Source organism: Odocoileus virginianus, chromosome 10 (assembly GCF_023699985.2).
Source record: "Odocoileus virginianus isolate 20LAN1187 ecotype Illinois chromosome 10, Ovbor_1.2, whole genome shotgun sequence".
Classification (NCBI taxonomy): Eukaryota; Metazoa; Chordata; class Mammalia; order Artiodactyla; family Cervidae; genus Odocoileus; species Odocoileus virginianus.
In genome coordinates, this window is record NC_069683.1 from 8,642,586 (window position 1) to 8,666,540 (window position 23,955).

General features: G+C 36.1%; 1 protein-coding gene across 8 annotated transcripts in view; it reads left to right on the top strand.

The window, feature by feature from the left end:
- The window catches only part of METTL15 (methyltransferase 15, mitochondrial 12S rRNA N4-cytidine), a 206,712-nt gene that overhangs the window by 33,017 nt on the left and 149,740 nt on the right, over window positions 1-23,955 (top strand). Inside the window, exon 1 of one of the 8 annotated variants that reach the window (XM_070472978.1) lies at window positions 5,618-5,797. The exons of the other annotated variants lie outside the window; for them this stretch is intronic. Coding sequence (XP_070329079.1) covers window positions 5,720-5,797 — 78 coding nt within the window. The 5' untranslated portion in view covers window positions 5,618-5,719. Of the gene's footprint in view, window positions 1-5,617; window positions 5,798-23,955 lie in introns of those variants that run through there. 8 annotated transcript variants of the gene reach the window in all.

Here is a 23,955-nt window from a genome sequence, read left to right on the forward strand (position 1 = left end):
GGTACTATGTACCACACTCATTGTCTGTAATAAATTTTAAATAAGAATAGTTTAGCTTTAATCTACATAATACAAAAGTAAAGTTTGTATGGTGTTTAAGAGAGGCATTCAAGGCATATGGTTTTTGTAAATGTATTGTCAGTTGCTGAGAATTAACAAAAATGTGTATACTTGCTATATAAACATTTGATGATTCTTAAAAATTGGACATTGTATAATTTTTCCCTCAAATAATGTCAGTGCTGGAGATAGAAGCTAATTTTTTTTTTTTTTTTGGTCAGGATGTTTTATATGAATCTCTGATTGTAGTTTTATTTTCCAGTGTCTTGCATAAAAATTCAAATGTGAGCAGAAAGTATTTAATAAATTTGGGGATATGTGATTTCCAATAAAGGTGTGAGTGAGGAAACTAAATTCTTTGAAACGAGTTTTCTGATTATTCAGACTTTATAGGTAATGCTTTATTATCTAATTAACTTAAATGATGTATGTATGTATTGACTATCAATAGAATTTTTTAGACTGTAACTTAAAGTAGTACTAATGATGTTTTAAGAGAGTACAAAAGCATTAAATTGTCTACACTACATCAATTAGCCTTTGATGGTTTTTGTCTTTGTTATGCTACTTTATTCTACTGACTCAGAAATGAGAGATCTTTTAGATGTTTATTTACATAGCAGGTCAGTAAACTTTTGGTCAACACATCTATGAATAGGTACATGTGGTTATTTTGAGCATTTCAAATTGTTTAGGTTTTCCTCCAATTTTCATAACATTTTATATATTGATTTTGTTAGATTGCAGAAGAAAGACACACTCATATACTTTGATATTTGTTTTTGTACTTTTTAAATTTCTAACATAATGACTAAGGGGGAAATCTTCAAGTCATATCAAATTGGTTTTTGCTCTTTTGTATGCTCTAAAAGGAATTTATAAAATTCAATCCAGTAAGTATGCTTTGAATGTTTTTTATGTCCCAGCACTGTTGGGGAATCAAGAGGTTACCAAAATGAAGATTATCACCTGCCTTGGCATCCAGTTGATGTGTTACTCCTGAGTAATGATGTAGTCTTGAAAATGTCACTTGATTATTTAAGCCTCAGTTCCTACTATGTTTATTTACGTTTTTTTAATTTAATTTTTTTTTCCTTTTCCTTTACTTTCTTTTAACTGGCTTTTATTTTGCTTTTTTTCTTTTCTTTTTCTTTTTATTTCTTCCTTTTTTTCTTTTTGGTTCCTACTATGAAGATTTTGGAGCTATATCCTCTGTAAGTTCTCTTACAAATGTAACATTATTTGCAGTTATCAGAGTTGACTTTATAAAGGCTAGATATCTTCTGATTACATTTCTAGAATCACTCTCTATTCTTCTCCACCCTGTATGTGTCCTGGGAGGCTGACCTTTACCAACTGTATCATTTCGTTCCCCTTCCCTTTGGCTTCTGATTGGATTATACCAGTTAAGATACCAGCTGGAGATCAGAAGGTGAGGGGAAAGTGAATTCACTGTACTCCCTTGCATTGCCTTGAGTTGGCTGCTTTTCTCTCCCTGAAGTCAGATCTCCTGTCAGGGGGCCCTCTGTATATAACCAATCATTACTCCTCTTGCCCTTCAGGCTTAGGAATGGTAATGTCTCTGGTTGTTGTGAGATCTTCTGAAACTGTGCACTCTTCCCCATTCTCTATTCCCTAAACTCTGTCTGCATCTTTGTGAGTAGTTCCTTGGTTGAACTATCATTCTCAAATTGCCAAGATTGGGTGTGCTACTTTTTTCTCTTTCCTGCCAGAACTGAGTGAATGATTCTGTTCTCCGGGAATCAATCTTGCCACCAATCTCTATATCTTAAGGTCTTACTACCAATAAGTGTCATCAAGAGTCTTTATAAAATGAAAGTATTCTAGGAGGGACTACATGATAAGTTCTCTGACTAATGTTAATTTTCAGCATTTACAATTGGATTGTATGAGACATGTGAATGTATGTATGTGTATGCCCCCTTTTCTTCACTTTGTAATCAAGTGAGAGCTCAACAATTTTATTTAAGTAATTTTCCTGGCAGAAAATATCATTAGGCTAGTTAGATTAAGATGTGTGGTATCTTTTCTTGTGGCAATGGGCAGTCTTTGAAGAGTTTTAAGATACGGAGTGATCTGGCTAAATTTCCCTTTTTTTATAGACTACTCAATGGCTATATGTTGGGAGAATTTGTAGGCAAGGAGACTGATGTTTTATATTAGATAAAAGATAACAAATAACTGAACAAAACAGAGATAATCAGTGTGTTGAAGGAAGGAGTTGAAAAGTCAGCAGTTGTAGCAGTGGATGGGATGAAGGGAAAAAATACTTACCATCATGCTCTTTTTTGTGTGACTAATGAGATGGAGAGTGATGTTGCTCCATGATTGGAGAATGAAAAAGGAGGGTTAGGTTTGGGGGAAATTGATGAATTAAATATTGGGCTTGTGTGTTTGAAATGCCTAAACAACATCTAAGTTTTCCTGTCGAAAAGACAGTTGATTGACTGAATAGTCTGAAGCAAGAAGAAGACCTGATTACAAATTTTTATTTAAGGCATCATCAGCAAGGCAGTATTGAAGCCAAAAAGAGAATGAAGTCCCTTGGTTTTTTTTTTTTTTTTTTGGCATGTTAAAAAATATTGTGCACAGCAGAGGGAAATGCAGGGGAAACTACTGCATTACAAATTAGGTAGAAGAAGTTGACCTAAGGAAGGACAGAGAAGGAGTGGTTAAAGAACTATGCAGGGATCCAGGAGACTGGTTGCATATAGGCTCAGGAAATAAAAGTTTTAAGACATAGCCATCAACAAGGGCAAATGCACCCAAATTTCAGAAAAAATATTGTTTTAAGTTGACAGTTAAGTGATTATCTGTGGAAAGGCAGTTTCAAGGAGTAAGGCTTTATTGGAAATCAGATTCCTGTATGGAAGGAACAGAAAGAGCAAGTATCAGTTGATAGGAAAAGATTTGGATGAGTAAAGGAAGATGTACTTAGTTGCTCAGTCGTATCCAACTCTTTTCGACCCTTTGGACTGTAGCCCACCAGGCTCCTCTGTCCATGGGATTTCCCAGGCAAGAAAGGAAGATAGAGGGAGGGCTGTATGTATGTATGTATGTATATGCGTGTATGTCTGTGGGTGGTTAGGAGGGTAGGTAGGTAGGTGGGCAGTTAGTTATCCTTCTTATTTCTGTGAGGATAGAGAAGGCCAGAATGAAAGTTTGAAGATGACAGGAGAAGGGATGTCATATAAAAGCTGGAGGAGAGTCTTGGTTCAGTAACACAGTACAAGATTGGCCTTGAGTGGAGGAGAGACTTGAAGTGAGGACAGGTGTGATTGAAGATAAATTTATTGGTAATGGATCAGAAAAATTGAGACGAATCTAGTCTGAGTGCGTTTATTTTCAGGTGATGTCAAAGACAATGTCTGTAAATCAGAAAGTTGTTTATAGATATTAAAGTGGGGGTTCAATGAGGTTATTGAAAATTTAGAATAGGTGTTGAGAAGTGAGGCAATGTGGTGCACTGGTTTAGAGTGTGGGCTCTGGAACTCTTCTGCTGATTACTTGCATGACCACAAGCAAATTACACTATCTGTGCCTCAATTTTCATCTAAGAATGGGGATAATTATAGTTCCTACCTCATTAAAATATTGTGTTAATAAATGTTTAAGTATAAACATATGTGTGAAGTTTATCTGGTACATAGTAAATATTCTATAAATTATAGTTCTGATTTATACTGCTACTTTTCAAGTTTTCTTATTCTCTATCTCGCCCTTCCTCATGCTCTTGAAATGGAATACTACAGTGGTCACATACCTGACTTAAATGGTGCTATGTAATTATAACCATGAATATATGCATGGGTGCTTCCCAAGTGGCTCTGTGGTAAAGAATTCACCTACCAGTGCAGGCTTTGCAGAAGACCCAGGAGACATGGGTTCAATCTCTGGGCCAGGAAGTTTCTCTGGAGGAGGAAATGGCAACCACTCCAGTATTCTTGCCTAGAAGATCCAATGATAGAGGAGCCTGGTGTGCTAGTCTATAGGTCTGAGAAGAGTCAGACCCGACTGGGTGACTGAGCACGCATATGAATGGATAGCGTCTCTCTATTAAGTTACATTCTTTTACAGGAAGGTATATTGGGTTGGCCAAATAGTTCATTTGAGTTTTTTCTGTATGATGGTATGGAAAAAACTGAATGAACTTTTTGGTCAATCCAGTATATTAATTTTTATGTGAGAGAAGTTAGCTGTTTCATAAAATCCAATTTGTTCTTGTCCCTTAACCTTACTATATTACTTAGTCTATGTGTTTCCATCTCTTTTTCTCATTTTACAATGGGCCCTTAATAATCTCAAAAATGAACCATTAAATCAATTAAAAAATTAATTTCAGCTGCTTTTAAGTTCATCTTGTGAAGGGAGATTCCTATGAAATTTTCATAAACTATAAATGAGTTTTTATTTGTCGTAAAGTGAGTTGTTCAGTCATCTGTCTTTAAAATTTACTTTGGTGTGTCCTGTGGTACATTAGGTGAGAATTGTTTCTTTCTTTGACACACAATATAGTGTTGTTGGCTTGTTTGCTCAATTTGTTTTACAAGTTCCTGAAAAGTTTTGTGAAAATCAAATTAAAAAAAAAACAAAACTTCCCAATTGCATTCTACTATAATTTTAGTATGTTTTGTTTGAATGAAGTATTGAATTCGTTGTTGTTTAGTCGCTAAGTCATGTCTGACTCTTTTGTGACTCCATGAGTTGTAGCCCACCAGGCTCCTCTGTCCATGGGTTTTCCCACAAAAGAATACTGGAGTGGGATGCCATTTCCTTCTCTACAGGATCTTTCCGACCCAAGGATTGAACCCTCATCTCTTGCACTGGCAGGCAGATTCTTTACCACTAAGCTATCAGGGAAGCCTCTAATGAATTAGTAAGTATTCCAAAAATCAACAAAAGTTTGATATGATTAAAGGGAAAATTGTATTTTTTAATTTTCAATTTTCATCTTAGATTTGAAAGTCCATAAACATATTGGAATAATGTCACATAAGGAAATTAAATGCAGCTTCTAAATCCTACAAAATAAAAAGTTTTAATATGTGATCTTTGTTAAAATACGTCATAACAAAATCCTATCTGGGAATATTACTTAAGAGTAATCTGATTTAGAAAAAGATAAAAGGTAAATCTCAGGATATGAAATTTTGTAAGTTTTCCTTTCTTGGAATATTTAGAAAAACTGACTGAAAAATGTCTCTTGAAGTAGTAGGGCTAGAAATAGTTGTTGAAGGGAGAGAAGCAGGTGTAGAATGCTTTCAAGAGGATGTTTTTGGAACAAGGCAGGAAATAGGGTGCCTTCAGGATGGGAGCTGTGACTCAGATTAAGCATAAGATTTAAGGTAATTTCAGGCCAACTATAGTCACTTCAGTCTAGGTCTTGGAGTTTAATCTATTAGAAGATTTAAAAACAGATCAGTTAACATACTATCATAGCCAGTGTCCACAAGATGGCTTCCATTGATTTTTACTCCCTGGTATTCATATTATTTCACAGTTCCTTTCCATAATGAATTGGGTTGACCAGTGTAACTAATAAGATGTTAAGAAATTATGGTGCTTTTCATTTCAAAGGCTAGGTCAGAAAAGAAAGTGTACTGTATCTTGGATTACTTGCTTTGAGAGGCCAGTTACCATGCCATTAGGATGCTTAAGCAACCCATGGAGAGGCCTACATGGAGTGGAACTGAGGTCTCCTAACAACCAGCATGAGGTGAGTGAGTTTTCTTGAAAGCAGATCTTCTAGCTTGAACAAGGCTTCAGAGGAATGCAACCTTGGCTGACCCTGTTACTGCATCCTATGAGGGACCCCAGGCCAGATGATTCTATATTCCTGACCCTTAGAAATGGTGAGATAATAAATGTTTACTATTTAAACCCTTTAATTTAGGGTAATTTATAACAGAGCACAGAGATATAATATACACAAATAAGAACAGTTTCATCTGTGATAATTGCCATTAGAGAAAGGCATGTACCTTTGTGAGAATGGCAAATAGACATCTGATTTAGTATGGACATTTGGGAAAGGCTTATGAGCTTAGATCTAAAAAAAAAAAAAAAAAAAGAATAGGAAAGAACATTCCTGCCAGAGATAGCATGTGAAATCTATTGTTGAGAAAACAGGGCACTTGTGGAAAACCTGAAGACCAACTGATTGGCTAAAAGTAGACATCAGAGAAGAGATGGAAAGAGATGAAGTCTTCGTCAGAAAATGGTAGGAGACTGTATTAAGGATTTTGATATTTATTTGAAAAACAGTGGGAATCCATTGAAAAGTTTTCAGCAGGAGATGTGGGTAAACTAGATTAGATATGTATTTTGTAAGAACATTTTGTGGAGCATAGATAAGAGGTCTTAGGCTGGGAATAGGTTGTGTAAAGGTGGATGAAAGGAGACCAGTTAGAAAGTAACTGAATTTATTTAAAGAGATTTTGATAGAGTGGTGGCAGTTTAGATGGAGCAAAGTAGGCAGATTTGAGAGGTTTTGTATTAAAAATAAACAGAATGTGGTGATGAAGAGTTAGACATGAGAGGTGAAGCGTGATGAAGCTGTTAAGGGAGGTATATGACCTTGTCATTGGCTACATGAAGACTCAGATTTTTTTAAGGAAAATTTCTATTTTGTTTTGGACATTTCTTACATGCTTTTCACATAGCTAACATGGAGTTTTGAGAACTAGTTAAATAAATTGTTTGGGAGCTCAGAGAAATCTGAGCATGAGATAAGAACTTGTCAGATTTATTTCATATAAAGTCATAAATCATGTGTTGCACTCTTTGAGGAGTATTGTGGTCAAAAGAACATGATTCATTAAAACAACAATTATTTCAAAATAATGCAAGTTTTTTTATGCATTTCTCAAAACTCTGACTGGAACTCTTGATTCTCAGTAATACTTTCTAATATTGTTCTTGTTCCTTTTCTCATCTTCTGTCTTCAACAAATGCAGTGGCTCTACCATCTCTTTTTTCAAAACTCTTGAAGAAGCTACTCCTCTACTCCCATCCTAGCTAACTTTTATTCTGATTCCTCCATCTTCTTTGCTCTTCATTATTTAATGTAACTGTGTTTTCCTGTTTTGACGACAGAGCACAAAGTATACAGTGTAGTTTAGGGGAAGAAACTGGGAGCGCAAAGCCAGATGGGCTTTTGATGATTTAGGAAGAACAGTCAGAGAACACCTGAAAACAGTTACACGTTACTGATTTTTGTCAGGTCACCTAGTTATCAATGTGCAAGTAAAAGTTGAAGTCATGGGCTTGTGCAGTTATTTTTGCCTCGATCTTTGAGTGGGCAAAAGTGTCCCGACCCTTACGTAGCTCCGTCATTTGATGGTTGGGGTGAGGAAGCGGAACCTAGAGGAGGACTGGTTGGGGTTTCTGTTAACTTCCGTCTGGGAGCCCTGAGCTAACTGCCGCCTCAGGTCTCAGGTCTCAGCTTAGATGGTAGTTTCTTTGGAAGGCCTCTTTAAACATTTCATTTCCAGGTTAGGTGCTTCTCCAGCAGCCACTCAGTTTTATTATTGTCTTTATCACTGCTGTAATTAGTTATTTAATTGTGTGTGGTCCCCAGCACTCTAAACTCTGCTATAGGAGGATGGTAGACAAGTTCAGCATTGTATCCCCACTAAGTACTACCTTATCTTTTATGTAATGAAACTCATTAAGCACTTGTTTAATTAATTCAAGCAGATGTTCTCATTAGATTCATTTGGCTTCCTGTGTGTACATCAGCCACATTTCTTTTCCCGTTTAGCTTACTGTCAAAATATATAGACTTGCTCTTTTGCAAACAACATAAAATAGCTAGACTCCAGGTTCTTGTCTTAGATTATGCCTTTGAACTCTCAGCCACCTAATACCTATAAAAAGTTTGGGGGAAATAAAATTTATGAAGGACTGCAGTGTACTCGGACCATATAGTTTTCACATTCTTAGAATTGGTTTAACTGAATCATGCCTCACTGTGTTATTCCATTGCTTATGTTGAGGAATATTAAAAGTAACACAACTTTTAAACTCATTGTTATATTCACTGTAAGGCTGGAAGAGAAGGTAAGAGAAGGTAGTTTTCTGTGATTTCTTTATGAAGACTGATTGGAATTTTTTTTTCAAGGTACAGTAGTAAGGAAACATTTTGAATGACTATGGTTTGTGTGTATGTCTTTGTGTATGTGTTTAAATTTTTGTGGATATGACAAATCATGCAACTGCATATGTTTCTCTCTTTTAAGTGGCTTCTAGGAAACTCAAATTTTGTGGTCTGCCTTTATTAACTAACATAAACATTTTATGTCATATGTTTTGAGTAAGCCTTACTATTGATTTTAATTTTACCTTTTATTTCTTCTGTCTTCATTGTCATCTTCGAACGTTTTCTGTCTCCATTTCCTTGCTTTTACTTTCTGAACTAACATGTCTTTGTGAGTCATTTTAATTTTTTTTTAATCATAAGGCATTAAAAATTACATATGGATTTTTAAAGCATAATGGATCTCTTATTGACAATTTGTTTAGGAACTAACTTGCTATTAACTTGACTTCTCTCCATGGATCCCCTAGGCTCTCCAGAATATTAGGACTGGTTGAGTCCTGCTAAGCAGCCCCTCTCCTAGGTTCCAGTTTCTGAATAAAGGGTCGTCTTTGTTTTTCCTGAAGGGAGTAGTAGTCTTTCATTGCTCTTTTTTCTCTCTCCCAGCCCCCAAATATTTCTAAACTATTTCAGAAATAGTTACCTTTATTGCAACTGTGATTTAATAAAATGTTTGAGTTAGGTAGAGATAAATTTTATAATAAAAGGAAGGAAAGGTAGTTACTTGCATTCTTTTTTTTTATATTGTATTTTGTAGTTATTTTGAAGAACCATTTAAGACATTTATATTAATTCTAGAAAGGTCAGTAATCTTGGATCACACTAAGGATAAACTAAATCTGAAAAAAAAAACAAGACGTCTTCAATGGGCTAAATATATATGGTGATTTTAGGCTCTTGTTCATGTCTGAATTTTGTTTCCATTGCTGTTTTAAGAAGGTAGGAAACATGGGATTTTTATATATGATGAATTGATGAATTTAATTAAAACACTTTAATAAATATTGGTTATATTATTTTATGTCCTCTATATAGTTTAAAAAACAACTAGCATTCTTTATAGAGATATTTGCAATAGCAATTTTAAAGAATATATTTTCATTGTTTTGTTAACAAATCAAACTTTTCAAGTTATTTTTGACTATTAAACCTTTCTGGAAAGTTGTTCCATATCCTTCCGGTCATCTAAATTTATCACAGGCCTTTAACTAAGAAGGTTGGTGAACCTTCTTTCCTTTTGATCTTGCATCCTGGCGGGTGCTTGGATATTTCTTCTGTAAGAAAAGTTTTGGTGGATGAGTCAGTGCACTGAGTCATAGGCAGCATGAAGCCTCTAGTGTTCTATACTAACTAATTGGAAACAGTTTCAAAATTAATTAAGGCACAGTTGTCAGCTCAGTGTTACTGATTGACATCCCACCAAAGTATTTTGTTTTTTGGCAAGTTGCTTAATTGTTCTTTGGTATTTAGTTTTTGTTTTGCTTTGTGATTTTTTTTTTTTTTTGGTCTGTTGAATAGACCTGTAGTTACTATGTTGATTTTTTTAAATCCCTTTTATTAACCCCGTTTCATGTGTCTTTAATTTCTCCCTTGCTTGATGCTTTTTTCCCTTAAAATTTTTTTAATTCAGTCCCTTCTGTTTTTAGCTTGCTGATTTATCAGTCCATGAGAGAAGTCTTTTATGCTTCACAGAAACTAGTTCATATAATATAATCATATATTGATTTGTCAAATAAAAGCCTGCTGTCTGATGAAACATTATGTGTTTCATTTAAGAAAAACAAATGGCTTCCTTTACATTGCATTAGTTAGTTTCCTTTACATTGCATTAATTGACCTTAATAAACTTATTAAAAATGATATGATTTTGAAATAGTCTGTTTCTTCACTGTGATCATGTTTGTTTGAAAGTACTTTTATTTGTATAAAGGATTCTGCAAATGGGGATTGATTAGGTATTCTTCATGTTTACAGAAGATTAAACAGGAAATCAAGACCAGGAAGGTAGTTTGGCTGAAGTGATCAAATATGTTCTGGCAAGATGATAAAGTGCTAAGGTTGATTACTGAGAGGGAAAACAAAAGAAGAAGAAAGAGAAGGGAACTCACATATTAAGTGCTTACTAATTTCCTAGCACTTTACGTACATTGTTTCTTTAAATCCTGTCAGCATCCCTGGAAGATGGGAATTATTTGCCATAATCAAATGTGGAACTTGAAGTGGAACTTGAAGCCCAGCTAGTAACTTATTGAAAGTCTTCAACAAATCTGTGTAATGAATACATTAGGCAATTTATGGCAACACATTAGAGTGCTGTCTTGTGCCAAATTTGGAAAGGAAATTTAAGAAAGTATTTGATCTAAATATACAATAGACGATATATATGACAGTACATTGGAAGAGGAAATGGCAACCCACTCCAGTATTCTTGCCTGGAGAACTCCCATGGACAGAGGAGCCTGGCGGGCTACAGTCCACGGGGTCGCAAAGAGTCGGACACGACTGAGCGACTGAGCATAGCACATGACAGTAAATGGATTGCAGTCTTTTCATCCTTGCTCTTAAATATTTGGCAGCATGGTAAAGAATTCACCTGCCAGTGCAAGAGATGCAGTTTCGATTCCTTAATGGGGAAGGTCCCATGGAGGAGGAAATGGCAACCCACCCCAGTATTCTTGCCTGAAAATTTCCATAGGCAGAAGAACCTGGTGGGCCACAGTCCGTGACATTGCAGAGTTGGACATGACTGAACAACTGTGCATGAGCATTTAAATATTACTTTTGAAGTTATTTGAAATTGAGACATATTTTACAATTGATGTCATGTCCTAATTTATTGGCAGCATTTATTTCCATAGTATAGATTAATATTGCATCTTATAATCAATATGATCTTAGATTTGTTGTACTGTAGTCAATGGTCTTTGTTTGTTCACTCCTTAGAAACTTTTAAGAACAACAGCAACCATTTGACCTTTTGGTTTTTCATTCATTTTACTCTAAGTCTGTTCTAATGAGATGGGCTTTAAAAATTCTATGGTTAAGTTTTAGAAACATATGAAAGTCCGCCGTTCTGTTGGAGATTCTTGTTATACACTAGTATGTAAGAATCCTAGGGGGAGAAAAAGCAAAATGTTTTGAACTTTGTGTAGCCCATTGTACAAACTTATTTAAAGAAAGGGTTCCCCCCACCCCACCTCTTTCTTATCTGTTTTTCAAAAACATTGTTAATATGCTTGGAGAACCTAATGCTCTGCACGTGTAATGTTGGGAGATGCTGAATTGTGCACTCTCTCGCCTAAGGAGATCTCCAGTTAGTCTCACCTTTCTGAGGGCCAACAGACTTTTCTCTTTTTCTTCCAGTTTTAGTGAGATACAATTGACACACAGCATTGTATAAGTTTAAGATGTACAGCATAATGATTTGACTTACATCATGAAATATTTACCATAATTTTAGTTAACATCCATCATCTCGTATAGATACAAATTAAAAAAGTATTTTTCCTTGTGATGAGACGTCAGGATTTACTCTCAACGTTTGTTAAATAACACATATCAATGTTAATTATACTAATCATGTTATGCATTGTGTCCCTAGTACTTACTAAATTTGTAACTGAAAGTTTATACAGTTGCACTGTCTTCATCCAATTACCAACTCCCCCATACCCACCATAACTGCAAATGTAATCTCTTTTTTCTCAAGTTTGTTTTTGGATGTATCATAGACCTATGACACTATGTTACTTTACTGTTACACAATATAGTGATTTGATATTTGTGTACATTACAAAAATGATCATCCTGATAAGTCTAGTTACCATCTATCACCATACAATGGTATTATTATTGAGTATATTTTCTGTGCTGTACGTTTCATCCTTGTGACTCATTTATTTTATAACTAGACGTTTGTACCTCTTAATTTCCCTCATCTATTTCATTCTTCCCTCACCCCACCTGAAGGATTTTTTTTTTTAGTCTTCTTATCCAACCTCATTTTTATTTTTGGCTCATGAATTGGTGACACCACTTTACTAATTCCTTGTCTTTATTTTTTCCCTCGAGTCATGTCTTGGTATATAGCTTTTCATCTTTTGCTAGCAAAATTGTGATATTTAAATATTATTAACTGGGTGTTTAGAGTTTTATTAGGGATTCTAAGCAGCTAGAGAATTATAGGTAAAGTATAAATTGCAAAGGAAGAAACTCCATTTTCTAGCATTTTATGACATCTAAAGTTCAGTAGGTTATGGGAGCCTCATTACCATATCTTATGCTGATCTCTTCAAAGGTATGACATTTTTCATTCTCAAGAACTCACTGAGAAGGAGTAAATCTCCATTCCCTGGTGTATTTCTTGTTTATCTCTTTACTTCTTGACTCCCCTCCTTTTCTCTCCCCACTTCCCTTTGCCCTGTCTCTAAATCTGGAGTCAGTTTACTTACCAATACTGTGTTCTGCCAAGATTATTTAACATGTGATAGTTGGAGCCTATTAGCATTTCTGTAAAAAAGAGCCGGCCAAAGTCTTTGGCTTTCTATACCTAAGCTAAAGTAGCTTCTCCTTATCGGTCTTTATGTTGACAAATAAGACGACCCTGTTTAACAGGCAGCAAGGCATTCAGTATACCTGATTTTATTGTTACCTTTTTCAGTTTCTTCCTCTCCTATACCTGTGGTACTTGTCATCATTCCAGTCAACAGGTGTTCTTGAGTTTGTATTATGTTTTTAGAACTGTAGTGGTTATCATGGAGTTCATATTCTATGTTTTTAAGCATACTATGATCTCAGGGATGAAAAAACCATTAATGCATAACTTACTGCACTTATCAAGAGGACACCAAAAGTATAATGCTGCTTTGAAGGATATGGGGAATGACATTAGAAGTGTAGACTGGTGCCAGATTTCTAAGCAATTTGACTACCAGGCTAAGACACTGTTAAGTGTGATTGCTTTGGGGCAGGGAATAATATGTTTCATTTTTTCTATGCTGCTATTTATTTAGCCCAAAAACTTGAATTTATTTCAAGTAACTTGATGCTTTATTACCAGCAAATCTTCTTGGCTTCAGTCTCTTGTTTTAGTCTTTTCTACTTTGATGAGCCTATGTCAGCATTTTCTAATATTAAATTAAACATTGTTCATGAAGCATTTCATAAACACTGCTTGGTACATATGGAGATGACAATAATTTGATGACAAAATGTACTGGATTGTAGATGTAGCCAAGGTGTGTGTGTGTTAGGGGGTAGGAAGGTGGGTTGGTGAAACCACACAATCTGTTCTAGTCTAGGAAGCTTAGCCAAGGTCATTCTGATAGCTTGCATGTTTTAGACATGCACATCTCTTGATTTGCAAATCAAGAGACCTGTGTTCTGATCCCAACTCTGTGTGACTTTGCAGATAACCTTCCCTTCCAGCCTGCTGTGCCTATTATAGATTAAATAATTGTTTTGAATTAGACGATTATTTAAAAAAGGTATGATTCTAGATTTAACAATATATAATTGGGGTAGAGTAGGCAAGTAGTGGTTGAGGATGGCCATCTCTTTTCATTGGAGTATTTCTGATGGATTACCCAAACCAAACTAGTAAATGATTTTTCAGAGTTATTTTGCTTACAACAGAAATATTATGTTAACTAGAAAAGGGACCTAGACAAAAAAGCATGCTAACATGACAAAGCTTAAAGTACATTTGCATTTCTCAAATGAGTCAATAAATAAAATTCTGAGGCAACAAAACATCCCCACAAGTGGAAACGACTCACTGAGACAACTGGGGAATTTAGAAAAAGATGTTGGTTAATATCTGATACTTTCACACTCCTTACATGACTAGGGCCACTGTAGCCTCTTCAAATTTCAAATATACAATAGGCCTTTCCATTGCTTAGGATACATCTCTTGGGCAGGTAACTTCTTGCCAGGTTAGGTTTGAAAGGCTTAGTCAAACCTTAATTGAATCAACCTTAATTGAAAGGCTTAATCCCTATTCTTCCCACACCCTCCAATCTCCTACAGTGCTCCTTCATGTCAAAAGGTCCACAAAGTACTTTGCCTGGAAATATTTTCATTTTTCAATTTGGGTATTAAAATGTACTAGTATAGTACTGATCTTTCTTCAGCTTGGTCCATATTTATTTTACTGTTACTGATTCTTTTCTCTTTCCTGTTATTTATTACCTGTTTCCCTCTTCTTTCTTATTACTTCAGTCTGGGTCATGGCATTGATGTGAATTTGTGTGAGAGAGATTGTGGGAGCAAAGAAATTTGAATGGCATCTTCTCGTTAGTACTTCTTCCACCAGCAAACACAGAAACAAACCAATATCTATTGCCTTGGATAGGAAGAGTTTGGAGACAGAACAAAAATTAAAGAGAAGGTTGAGTTTATTGAGTTGGGAAACATGCTTTAGGAATATCTCTACTGAATTTGAAGTGGGGATGATTTTAAAAAATGAAAGATTCTCTCCCTACACACCCCCTGAGGGAATAAACAAAGCTAAACAAAAACTCCCTGACATTTATATAATTTCATTATAAAGGGTGGGGATATGTTGCTATCATTTCTAGATATCAACAGTTTGGGAGTTCTACTCATAAGGGTTAGAATGTTAAAAACAGAAGAGAATAATGCTATCTATTCAGGAGAGTTGAGATTTTAACCTTACTTTCATTTAAGGCTTTATTTGTCAAAGGTATTCTCAGGAGGTAATAATGAACCTGAAACTGTTCCAACCTGTGCTGGAATACTCCCACACTATGTTGTTGGAATAGATTTAAGCACTCTTGTAAAATCATGCCAGAAAGTTCTTACCATTTGAAGTTTCTGCCCTCAGTTGAATTAAGAGGAGGAATTTCCCATCTGTTCAGACAGAAGAACAGTGATCAAAAAATAGGTAATAAGAAAAGGTTTCCCTGTTTGAGATGTGCTTTTTATGGATGAAAGCTTTTCACTGGAAGAAATTATTTGTTTTCACAAGACAAATATTTGGACCTGATATTAAAAATAGGTATTTGGAACTGAATTAAAAACAAACTTATAGCTCTAAATATTCTACTATATAATTATTTGGTTGGTTCTTGAATGAAAAACCCAGTAGGTATTCTGGATTGGATTATGTTCACTTTAAAACCTCCCCCACTTTCAAATACCACATCACCACTTACCTATCCCTTAACAGGACTGCAGGAATGTCTTAATTGAGCACTTACTTTCAGTATATCTTCCACTTTGCTGTTCAGTGGATTTAACTTGACATCTGATCAAATCACTTTTCCATTTAATGGACTGTAACTTCCTGGCAGATGTACAAGTTGCTTTACCATCTGGCCTATTCCATATCAGCAGCCTCCTCTCCTGCCACATGTCCTACTTGCCATCCACAACAGACTATGAGTTTTTTCCAGTCTCTGCTACCTTGTGTGTGTTCTTTCTTCAAAGATATCATTTACTACACTTGTGTAATTGTCTGCTAACTTACCTGTTTCTTTAAACCAGAGAGGTCATGCCTACTCTATGTTTCTCTAACATTTAACTACAGTGTTTCAGTTAGTAACTGTTTATTGAATTACTACCCCTTCTCCTTCATCTTGTAAATGTCTGTGTGTCTTCACGCACCAAAGTTTAGAAATGCAAGTAGGTTTATGGCTGTTCTTTAAGACTTGTATTTTCTGAATTTTCTCCTGAAAAGGAATCTTTAATTTCTAATTTTTACTCCTGTTATTATTGGTTCCACTCTCTTTCTTCACATTTCAATTATTTCAATCATTATTTGTTTCTGAAATAGGGCCAGCCAGTGGCATGAGTGTCTGCTTTATTCATTTTATATGTATAAAACCATGGCTATTATATATGTATTTCTGCTTTTATTTCCTGAGACTTTGAGAGTTTCTTGCTGTCCCCTGGCCACACTTGCTACTTTATGTACATTCTAGACAAGTGAATTTAGGTTTAGAGAAGGAAAATGAATCGCCCAACTTCACAGAGCAAGGAAGTTATAGAATTAGTTTTATATGGCTTCAGAGCTTATGCATATCTTTTTGCTGTACCACACTGCTGCTTCCTTCTGCATTATGCTGAAGCTGCTTTTTAAAATCATCTTGTAACCTCCCCTCTTTTGAATTCAGTTCTCATTTCCAAATAGATGGCAGGAAGGAAGTGGGGTTCAGGATACAAAATTTTTCTTTCCAGTCAATTTTACTGGAAAAGATTTGTTTATATAGTTAGTGATAGCCATATGGTGGTCATACCACATTCTTTTGATAGTTTGATAGTTCACAGAGAGCAAAAGAAAAAACAATGTTATGAAACTTTTTTTTTTTTAATTTATGGCTTTTGGGGGACTTTTTTTTATTCTGGAAAATAATTTTTAAAAAGAAATTTTCTAATGTGTGTTTCATACAGTTGGGCTTGATAAATCAAGGTGGGGGGAAGAGAGAGAGAGAGGTAGATGAGTCCATTAAAATATTAGTCTATTGGTTGCTTGTGTGTCCTTTGTTACTTGTAAGAGAGAATAATTAAAGACTTAGAAAATTTCATTATCCTGTTATCCCAAAGTTTTGTCTTGGTGACCCAGTCTATTGAGTGGGCAAAGGAGTGTGCTCAGAACATGATGGAACTGGCATTTAGAAAATCCAGCAGATAAAATATTACACCCACTGAGTCATGAAACAGAAACAATTAAGGTCCCAATTTAGAATGATTCTGGACAGAGGCTCTAATCGTTAGGCTCGTTTAACAAACATCCATGTGGTAGAGTTGGAAGCATGAGCTAAGTGCAGAAATTAGTAGCTCTTGAGAAAGTTCTGTTTTACAGTTTGAGCCTCTGTTAATCTCCTAAATTGACTCCTTTGCATTTTAATATAAATACCTAATATCAGTTGAAATAACAGAGCTATTTAAAGTTTCAAACTAGGATTCTTATCTGATGTTTCTGCTACTGATTCTTTTCTGTGTAACTTATAAGTGCAAAGTTTATCTTATTTTCAAGCAGACATTTTTATTTATCAGGTGTTCATAAAAGAGCTAGAAAGGGAATTAGAAGATCCATCTTGTAATTAAAAATCAGGTTTCAGTATAGTGACTAGAAACAAGGCTCTAGAGGCAAATTGAGGACAAACCTCTCTTCCTCCTCTAACTTGTTACTTTATGATCTATACAAGCCTTTCCTTCCCTTTGTTTCAGATTTCTTATTTATAAAATTTGCTTTGTAATAGTACCTACCTTGTAGAGTGGTAAATTCACAGTAAATATTAGCAATTTGTGGTTTCTGCCCTGCCATTAACTTGTTTTGTCATCTTAGGGAGGTTATTTTATATCTTGGGCTTTGTTTATATTATTCATTTTGTATAAGCTCCAGGTCTTCTTTGGGAATGGTATGCTGTTTGGAAAAATGTGTATGCTCTCACATGCATCTAATGTGTTATTACTCTTTTTCTTTAGGGTGTAAAGTCTACACTAGGATAGGAAATTAGAGTTGGAAGGGACCTCATAGAAAATCTCATTCATCCCTTGTACTTTATGGGAGACATGATCTTGAATGGTACCTAGTTGTAGAAGAAAAATAGGTGAAGACCTGGAATTTCTATTAAGGCAAATATAACATGGAAGCATTTTCTTGCTTCAAAATAGGTAGAATGGTTAGAAACTCATTTTTCTGTTCATGCCATAAATGTGTTCTATGTTGATGGTTTTTAACAGATCTGAATGTATTAGGAAACTGTATCTTTAGTTCAGTATGCCATAATTCTTTGTGACTGTGGATATTCGTTACGACAGAATATTTGAAGTCTTTAAAAATGACCTTTTCAAATAGATAAATATCTTTCCTCATAAGCATTTATGTCATCACTTTCTAGATGTTTTAAGTCACTCTTACTTGTTTCTCAAATGTGAAAAATTATCAGTGCTTTATTCTCAGGGAAGGGGGAAGGAATGAAACAACCAAAGACATTTGTTCAAGATCATCTTATTAAATGATAGAAACTCTAAAAAATAATTTTTATAAGTTTTCAAACTTGTCTGTAGACAAATATATTTCCCCTATTCTATTATAAAATTATGTGTATCTACTGAAAAATTTACAAAGAATAGTATAGGCAATTATTTTTGTTCTCTGGTAGCTTTAGTCGTCAGATCTGATGGTCCCACTCAGAAGATAATGGCCTTCAAACACAAATGAGAAAACAGAAAATTCTGTAAAAAAGACCCTTTAAATTGTTTCTGAAAAACAATTGTTGTTTATTCTGTGACAGAAATAAGAGAAATGCTGTTTAGCCCTTGTATCTGAAATAATAAACCCCAATTTCCTCATGGACATTGCCAGATGTTCAATACTGAAATCAGATTGGTTATATTCTTTGCAGCCAGAGATGGATAAGCTCTATACAGTAAGGAAAAACAAGACCGGGAGTTGACTGTGGCTCAGATCATGAACTTCTTATTGCCAAATTCAGACTTAAATTGAAGAAAGTAGGGAAATCCACTAGACCTTTCAGGTATGACCTAAATCAAAACCCTTAGGATTATATAGTGGAAGTGAGAAATGGATTCAAGAGATTAGGTCTGATAGACAGAGTGCCTGAAGAACTATGGATGGAGGTTTGTGACATTGTACAGGAGACAGAGATCAAGACCATCCCCAAGAAAAAGAAATGCAAAAAGGCAAAATGGTTGTCTGAGGAGGCCTTACAAATAGCTGAGAAAAGAAGAGAAGCTAAAGGCAAAGGAGAAGAGGAAAGATGTACTCATTTGAATGCAGTGTTCTAAAGAATGGCAAGGAGAGATAAGAAAGCCTTCCTCAGTGATCAATGCAAAGAAATAGAGGAAAACAGTAGAATGGGAAAAACTAGAGTCTCTTCAAGAAAATTAGATACCAATGGAACACTTCTTGCAAAGATGGGCACAATAAAGGACAGAAATGGTATGGACCTAACAGAAGCAGAAGATATTCAGAAGAGGTGGCAAGAATACACAGAAGAACTGTACAGAAAAGATCTTCACGGCCCAGATAATCATGATGGTGTGATCACTCACCTAGAGCCAGACATCCTGGAATTCAAAGTCAAGTGGGCCTTAGGAAGCATCACTAGGAACAAAGCTAGTGGAGGTGATGAAATTCCAGTTGAGCTATTTCAAACCTAAAAGATGATGCTGTAAAAGTGCTGAACTCAATATGTCAGCAAATTTGGAAAACTCAGCAGTGGCCACAGAACTGGAAAAGGTCAGTTTTCATTCCAGTAACAAAGAAAGGCAATGCCAAAGAATGCTCAAACTACCACACAATTGCACTCATCTCACACACTAGCAAAGTAAGGCTCAAAATTCTCCAAGCCAGACTTCAACAGTACGTGAACAGAGAAATTCCAGATGTTCAAGCTGGATTTAGAAAAGGCCGAGGAACCAGAGATCATATTGCCAACATCCATTGTATCATCAAAAAAGCAAGAGAGTTCCAGAAGAACATCTACTTCTGCTCTACTGACTATGCCAAAGCCTTTGACTGTGTGGATCACAGCAAACTGTGGAAAATTCTGAAAGAGATGGGAATACCAGACCACCTGACCTGCCTCCTGAGAAATCTGTATGCAGGTCAGGAAGCAACAGTTAGAACATGGAACAACAGACTGGTTCCAAATCGGGAAAGGAGTACATCAAGGCTGTATATTGTCACCCTGCTTATAAGTTAAATAACTTACATGCAGAGTACATCATGAGAAAAGCTATGCTAGATGAAGCACAAGTTGGAACCAAGATTGCCGGGAGAAATATCAATAACCTCAGATATGCAGATGATACCACCCTTATGGCAGAAAGTGAGAAAGAATTAAAGAGCCTCTTGATGAAAGTGAAAGAGGAGAGTGAAAAAGTTGGCTTAAAACTCAACATTCAGAAAACCAAGATCATGGCATCTGGTTCCATCACTTCATGGCAAATAGATGGGGAAACAGTGGAAATAGTGTCAGACTTTATTTTGGGGGGCTCCAAAATCACTGCAGATGGTGACTGCAGCCATGAAATGAAAAGACACTTTCTCCTTGGAAGAAAAGTTATGACCAACCTAGACAGCATATTAAAAAGCAGAGACATTACTTTGCCAACGAAAGTCCATCTAGTCAAAGCTATGTTTTTTCCAGTAATCATGTGTGGATGTGAGATTTGTACTATAAAGAAAGCTGAGTGCTGAAGAATTTTTGCTTTTGAACTGTGGTGTTGGAGAAGACCTTTTAGAGTCCCTTGGACTGCAAGGAGATCCAACTAGTCCATCCTAAAGGAAATCAGTCCTGAATATTCATTGGAAGGACTGGTGCTGAAGCTGAAGCTCCAATACTTTGGCCACCTGATGCGAAGAACTGACTCAGCGGAAAAGACCTGTTGCTGGGAAAGATTGAAGGCAGAGGAGAATGGGACGACAGAGCATGAGATGGTTGGATGGCATCACCGATCCAGTGGTATGAGTTTGAGTAAACTCTGGGAGTTGGTGATGAACAGGGAAGCCTGGCATGCTGCAGACCATGGGGTCTCGATGAGTCGGACACAACTAAGTGACTGAACTGAACTGAAGTAATTTCCTCATATCATGAAAAAAATAATGATTCTTAACTATAGGTCTATTGTTGGGAAGTAATCAAGGAGCGTGATGGCATGATCTTTCTCTTAATATTGGGTTATTATACTACTTTCAGAATTGCTTGTGTTAAGACAATGAAAGTGAAAGTGTAAGTCGCTCAGTCGTGTCCCACTCTTTTCGACCCCATGGACTATACAGTCCACAGAATTCTACAGACCAGAATACTGGCATGGGTAGCCTTTCCCTTCTCCAGGGGATCTTCCCAACCCAGGGATAGGACCCAGGTCTCCCACATTGCAGGTCGATTCTTCACCAGCTGAGTCACAAGGTAACCCTAAGAATACTGGAGTGGGTAGCCTATCCCTTCCTCAGCGGATCTTCCCAACTCAGGAATCAAACCAGGATATCCTGGATTCTTTACCAACTGAGCTATCTGGGAAGCCCTGCAATTAACTCTGGCTTAAGTTTCAGACTTACGTATTTTTTAGAATTTAATCTCTAAATTTAATCAAGAATGGTTTCCTTGATGTCTTTTATAAAAAAAGTCTATGGTTATATACTGATCTGGGCTCAATTTATTCTTAGTGTGACCCTGTCTTCCTAAATGTGACCCTTGTTATTTTCTAAAAGCATTTAAAAAATATTGGAGTTGTTGTATTTAATTTTGGCATATAATATGTATATATGAACTTAATATGGTAAGTGAGATTTTGTAATAGCTCTGAACAATAGGAACCAGAGATCAGATTGCCAACATCTGCTGGATCATAGGAAAAACAAGGGTATTCCAAAAAAAGCATCTACTTCTGCTTCATTGGCTATGCTAAAGCATTTGACTGTGTGAATCACAGCAAACCATGTAATATTCTTTAAGAGATGAGAATACCAGACCACCATGCCTGTCTCCTGAGAAACCTGTATGCAGGACAAGAAGCAATAGTTAGATACAGACATGGAACAAAGGACTTGTTCAAAATTGGGAAAGGAGTACGTCAAGGCTGTATATTGTCACCCTGCTTATTTAACTTTTCTGCACAGCAGAACACGCGAAATGCCAGCTTGGATGACTCACAAATTGGAATCAAGATTGCCAGGAGAATTATCAACAATCTTATATATGCAGATGATACTGCTTTGTTGGTAGAAAGTGAAGAACTAAAGAGCCTTTTGATGAAGGTGAAGGAAAAGAGTGAAAAGGCTGGCTTCAAACTCGACATTCAGAAAAGTAAGATCATGGCATCTGGTCTCATCACTTCTTGGCAAATAGATGGGGAAGAAGTATAATCGATGACATATTTTATTTTCTTGGGATCCAAAATCACTGCCGATGCTGACTGCATCCGTGAAATTAAAAGATACTTGCTCCTTGAAAGAAAAACTATGACAGACCTAGAGAGAGTTTCAAGAAGCATCGACATCACTTTGCTGACAAAAGCTATGTAGTCATGTACTGATGTGAGAGTAGGCCATAAAGCAGGCTGTGCGGTTAAAGCTATGTAGTCATGTACTGATGTGAGAGTAGGCCATAAAGCAGGCTGTGCAGTTAAAGCTATGTAGTCATGTATGGATATGAGAGTGGACCCTAAAGGAGGCTCAGCACCAAAGAACTGATGCTTTCAAATTGTGGTCCGGAGAAGACTCTTGAGAGTCCTTTGGACAGCAAGGAGTTCAAACCCTCAATCCTAAAGAAAATCAACCCTGAATATTCATTGGAAAGACATGCTGAAGCTGAAGCTTCAATACTTTGGCCACCTGGTTTGAACAGCTAACTCATTGGAAAAGACCCTGATGCTGGGGAACATTGAAGGCAAGAGAAGGGAATATTACTGACTCAGTGGACATGAGTTTAAGCAAACTCAGGGAGATAGTGAAGGACAGGGAAACCTGGTGTGCTGCAGTTCATGGGGCTGCAAAGAATCAGACATGAGAGCCACTGACCAACAACAATAATAGGCATATCTAAAGTAATATGATAATGGTAGTGATTATCATTGCCCTACTCTTTGTAAATAAAATGTACTAAATAGTCAAAATATTTTTGAGGAAACCAATAACAATTCCTTCCTTTAATAAACCCAGTAAGTCAATAGAGCTCCCTAATGTAGCTGTTCATTTAGTATATTGATTCTTAATTCTGTTATACCGAATGTCCTTTTTTTATTGTGAATGTTTTGTATCATCCTTTTTTTATCCTGAGCGTATAACCAAATACACAATAAAAAAAATCAACATAATGTACAAACTGTAATTTAAATAAAAGTGAAATGAAACATAATAAATATTAAGTATTATATGGCAATGATAGAAAACAGCAATATAGTAAAAATTTGGAGTTTAGAGATTATATATCGTTCCATACAATAAAGTTAAGTTGAAAGAGTTAATGTACAAATAGATACTAAAGTAAAAATGAGTGATGCTAGAATAACTCATGGTAGACCATATTTCTTCCTATTTGATTTAAGTGAAAGGGTAGTAATTTTTGTCCAAGTATGAAAACAAGACAAATTATATACTGCCAAATTGGAGAAAATGGGTTGGAATAATTGTCTAGATTATAATTTATGATGGTATCAGTTTAGTTGCTCAGCTGTGTCCAACTCTTTGCGACCCATGAATCACAGCACACTAGTCCTCCCTGTCCATCACCAACTCCCGGAGTTTACTCAAACTCATGCCCATCAAGTTGGTGATGCCATCCAACCATCTCATGCTCTGTCGTCCCCTTCTGCTCCTGCCCCCAACCCCTCCCAGCATCAGGGTCTTTTCCAATGAGTCAACTCTTCACATGAGGTGGCCAAAGTATTGGAGTTTCAGCTTCAGCATCAGTCCTTCCAATGAACACCCAGGACTGATCTCCTTCAGGATGGACTGGTTGGATCTCCTTGCAGTCCAAGGGACTCTCAAGAGTCTTCTCCAACACCATAGTTCAAAAGCATCAATTTTTCGGCGCTCAGCTTTCTTCACAGTCCAATTCTCACATCCATACATGACCACTGGAAAAACCATAGCCTTGACCAGACGGACCTTTGTTGGCAAAGTAATGTCTCTGCTTTTTAATATGCTGTCTAGGTTGGTCATAACTTTCCTTCCAAGGAGTAAGCATCTTTTAATTTCATGGCTGCAGTCACCATCTGCAGTGATTTTGGAGCCCCCCAAAATAAAGTCTGACACTGTTTCCACGGTCTCCCCATCT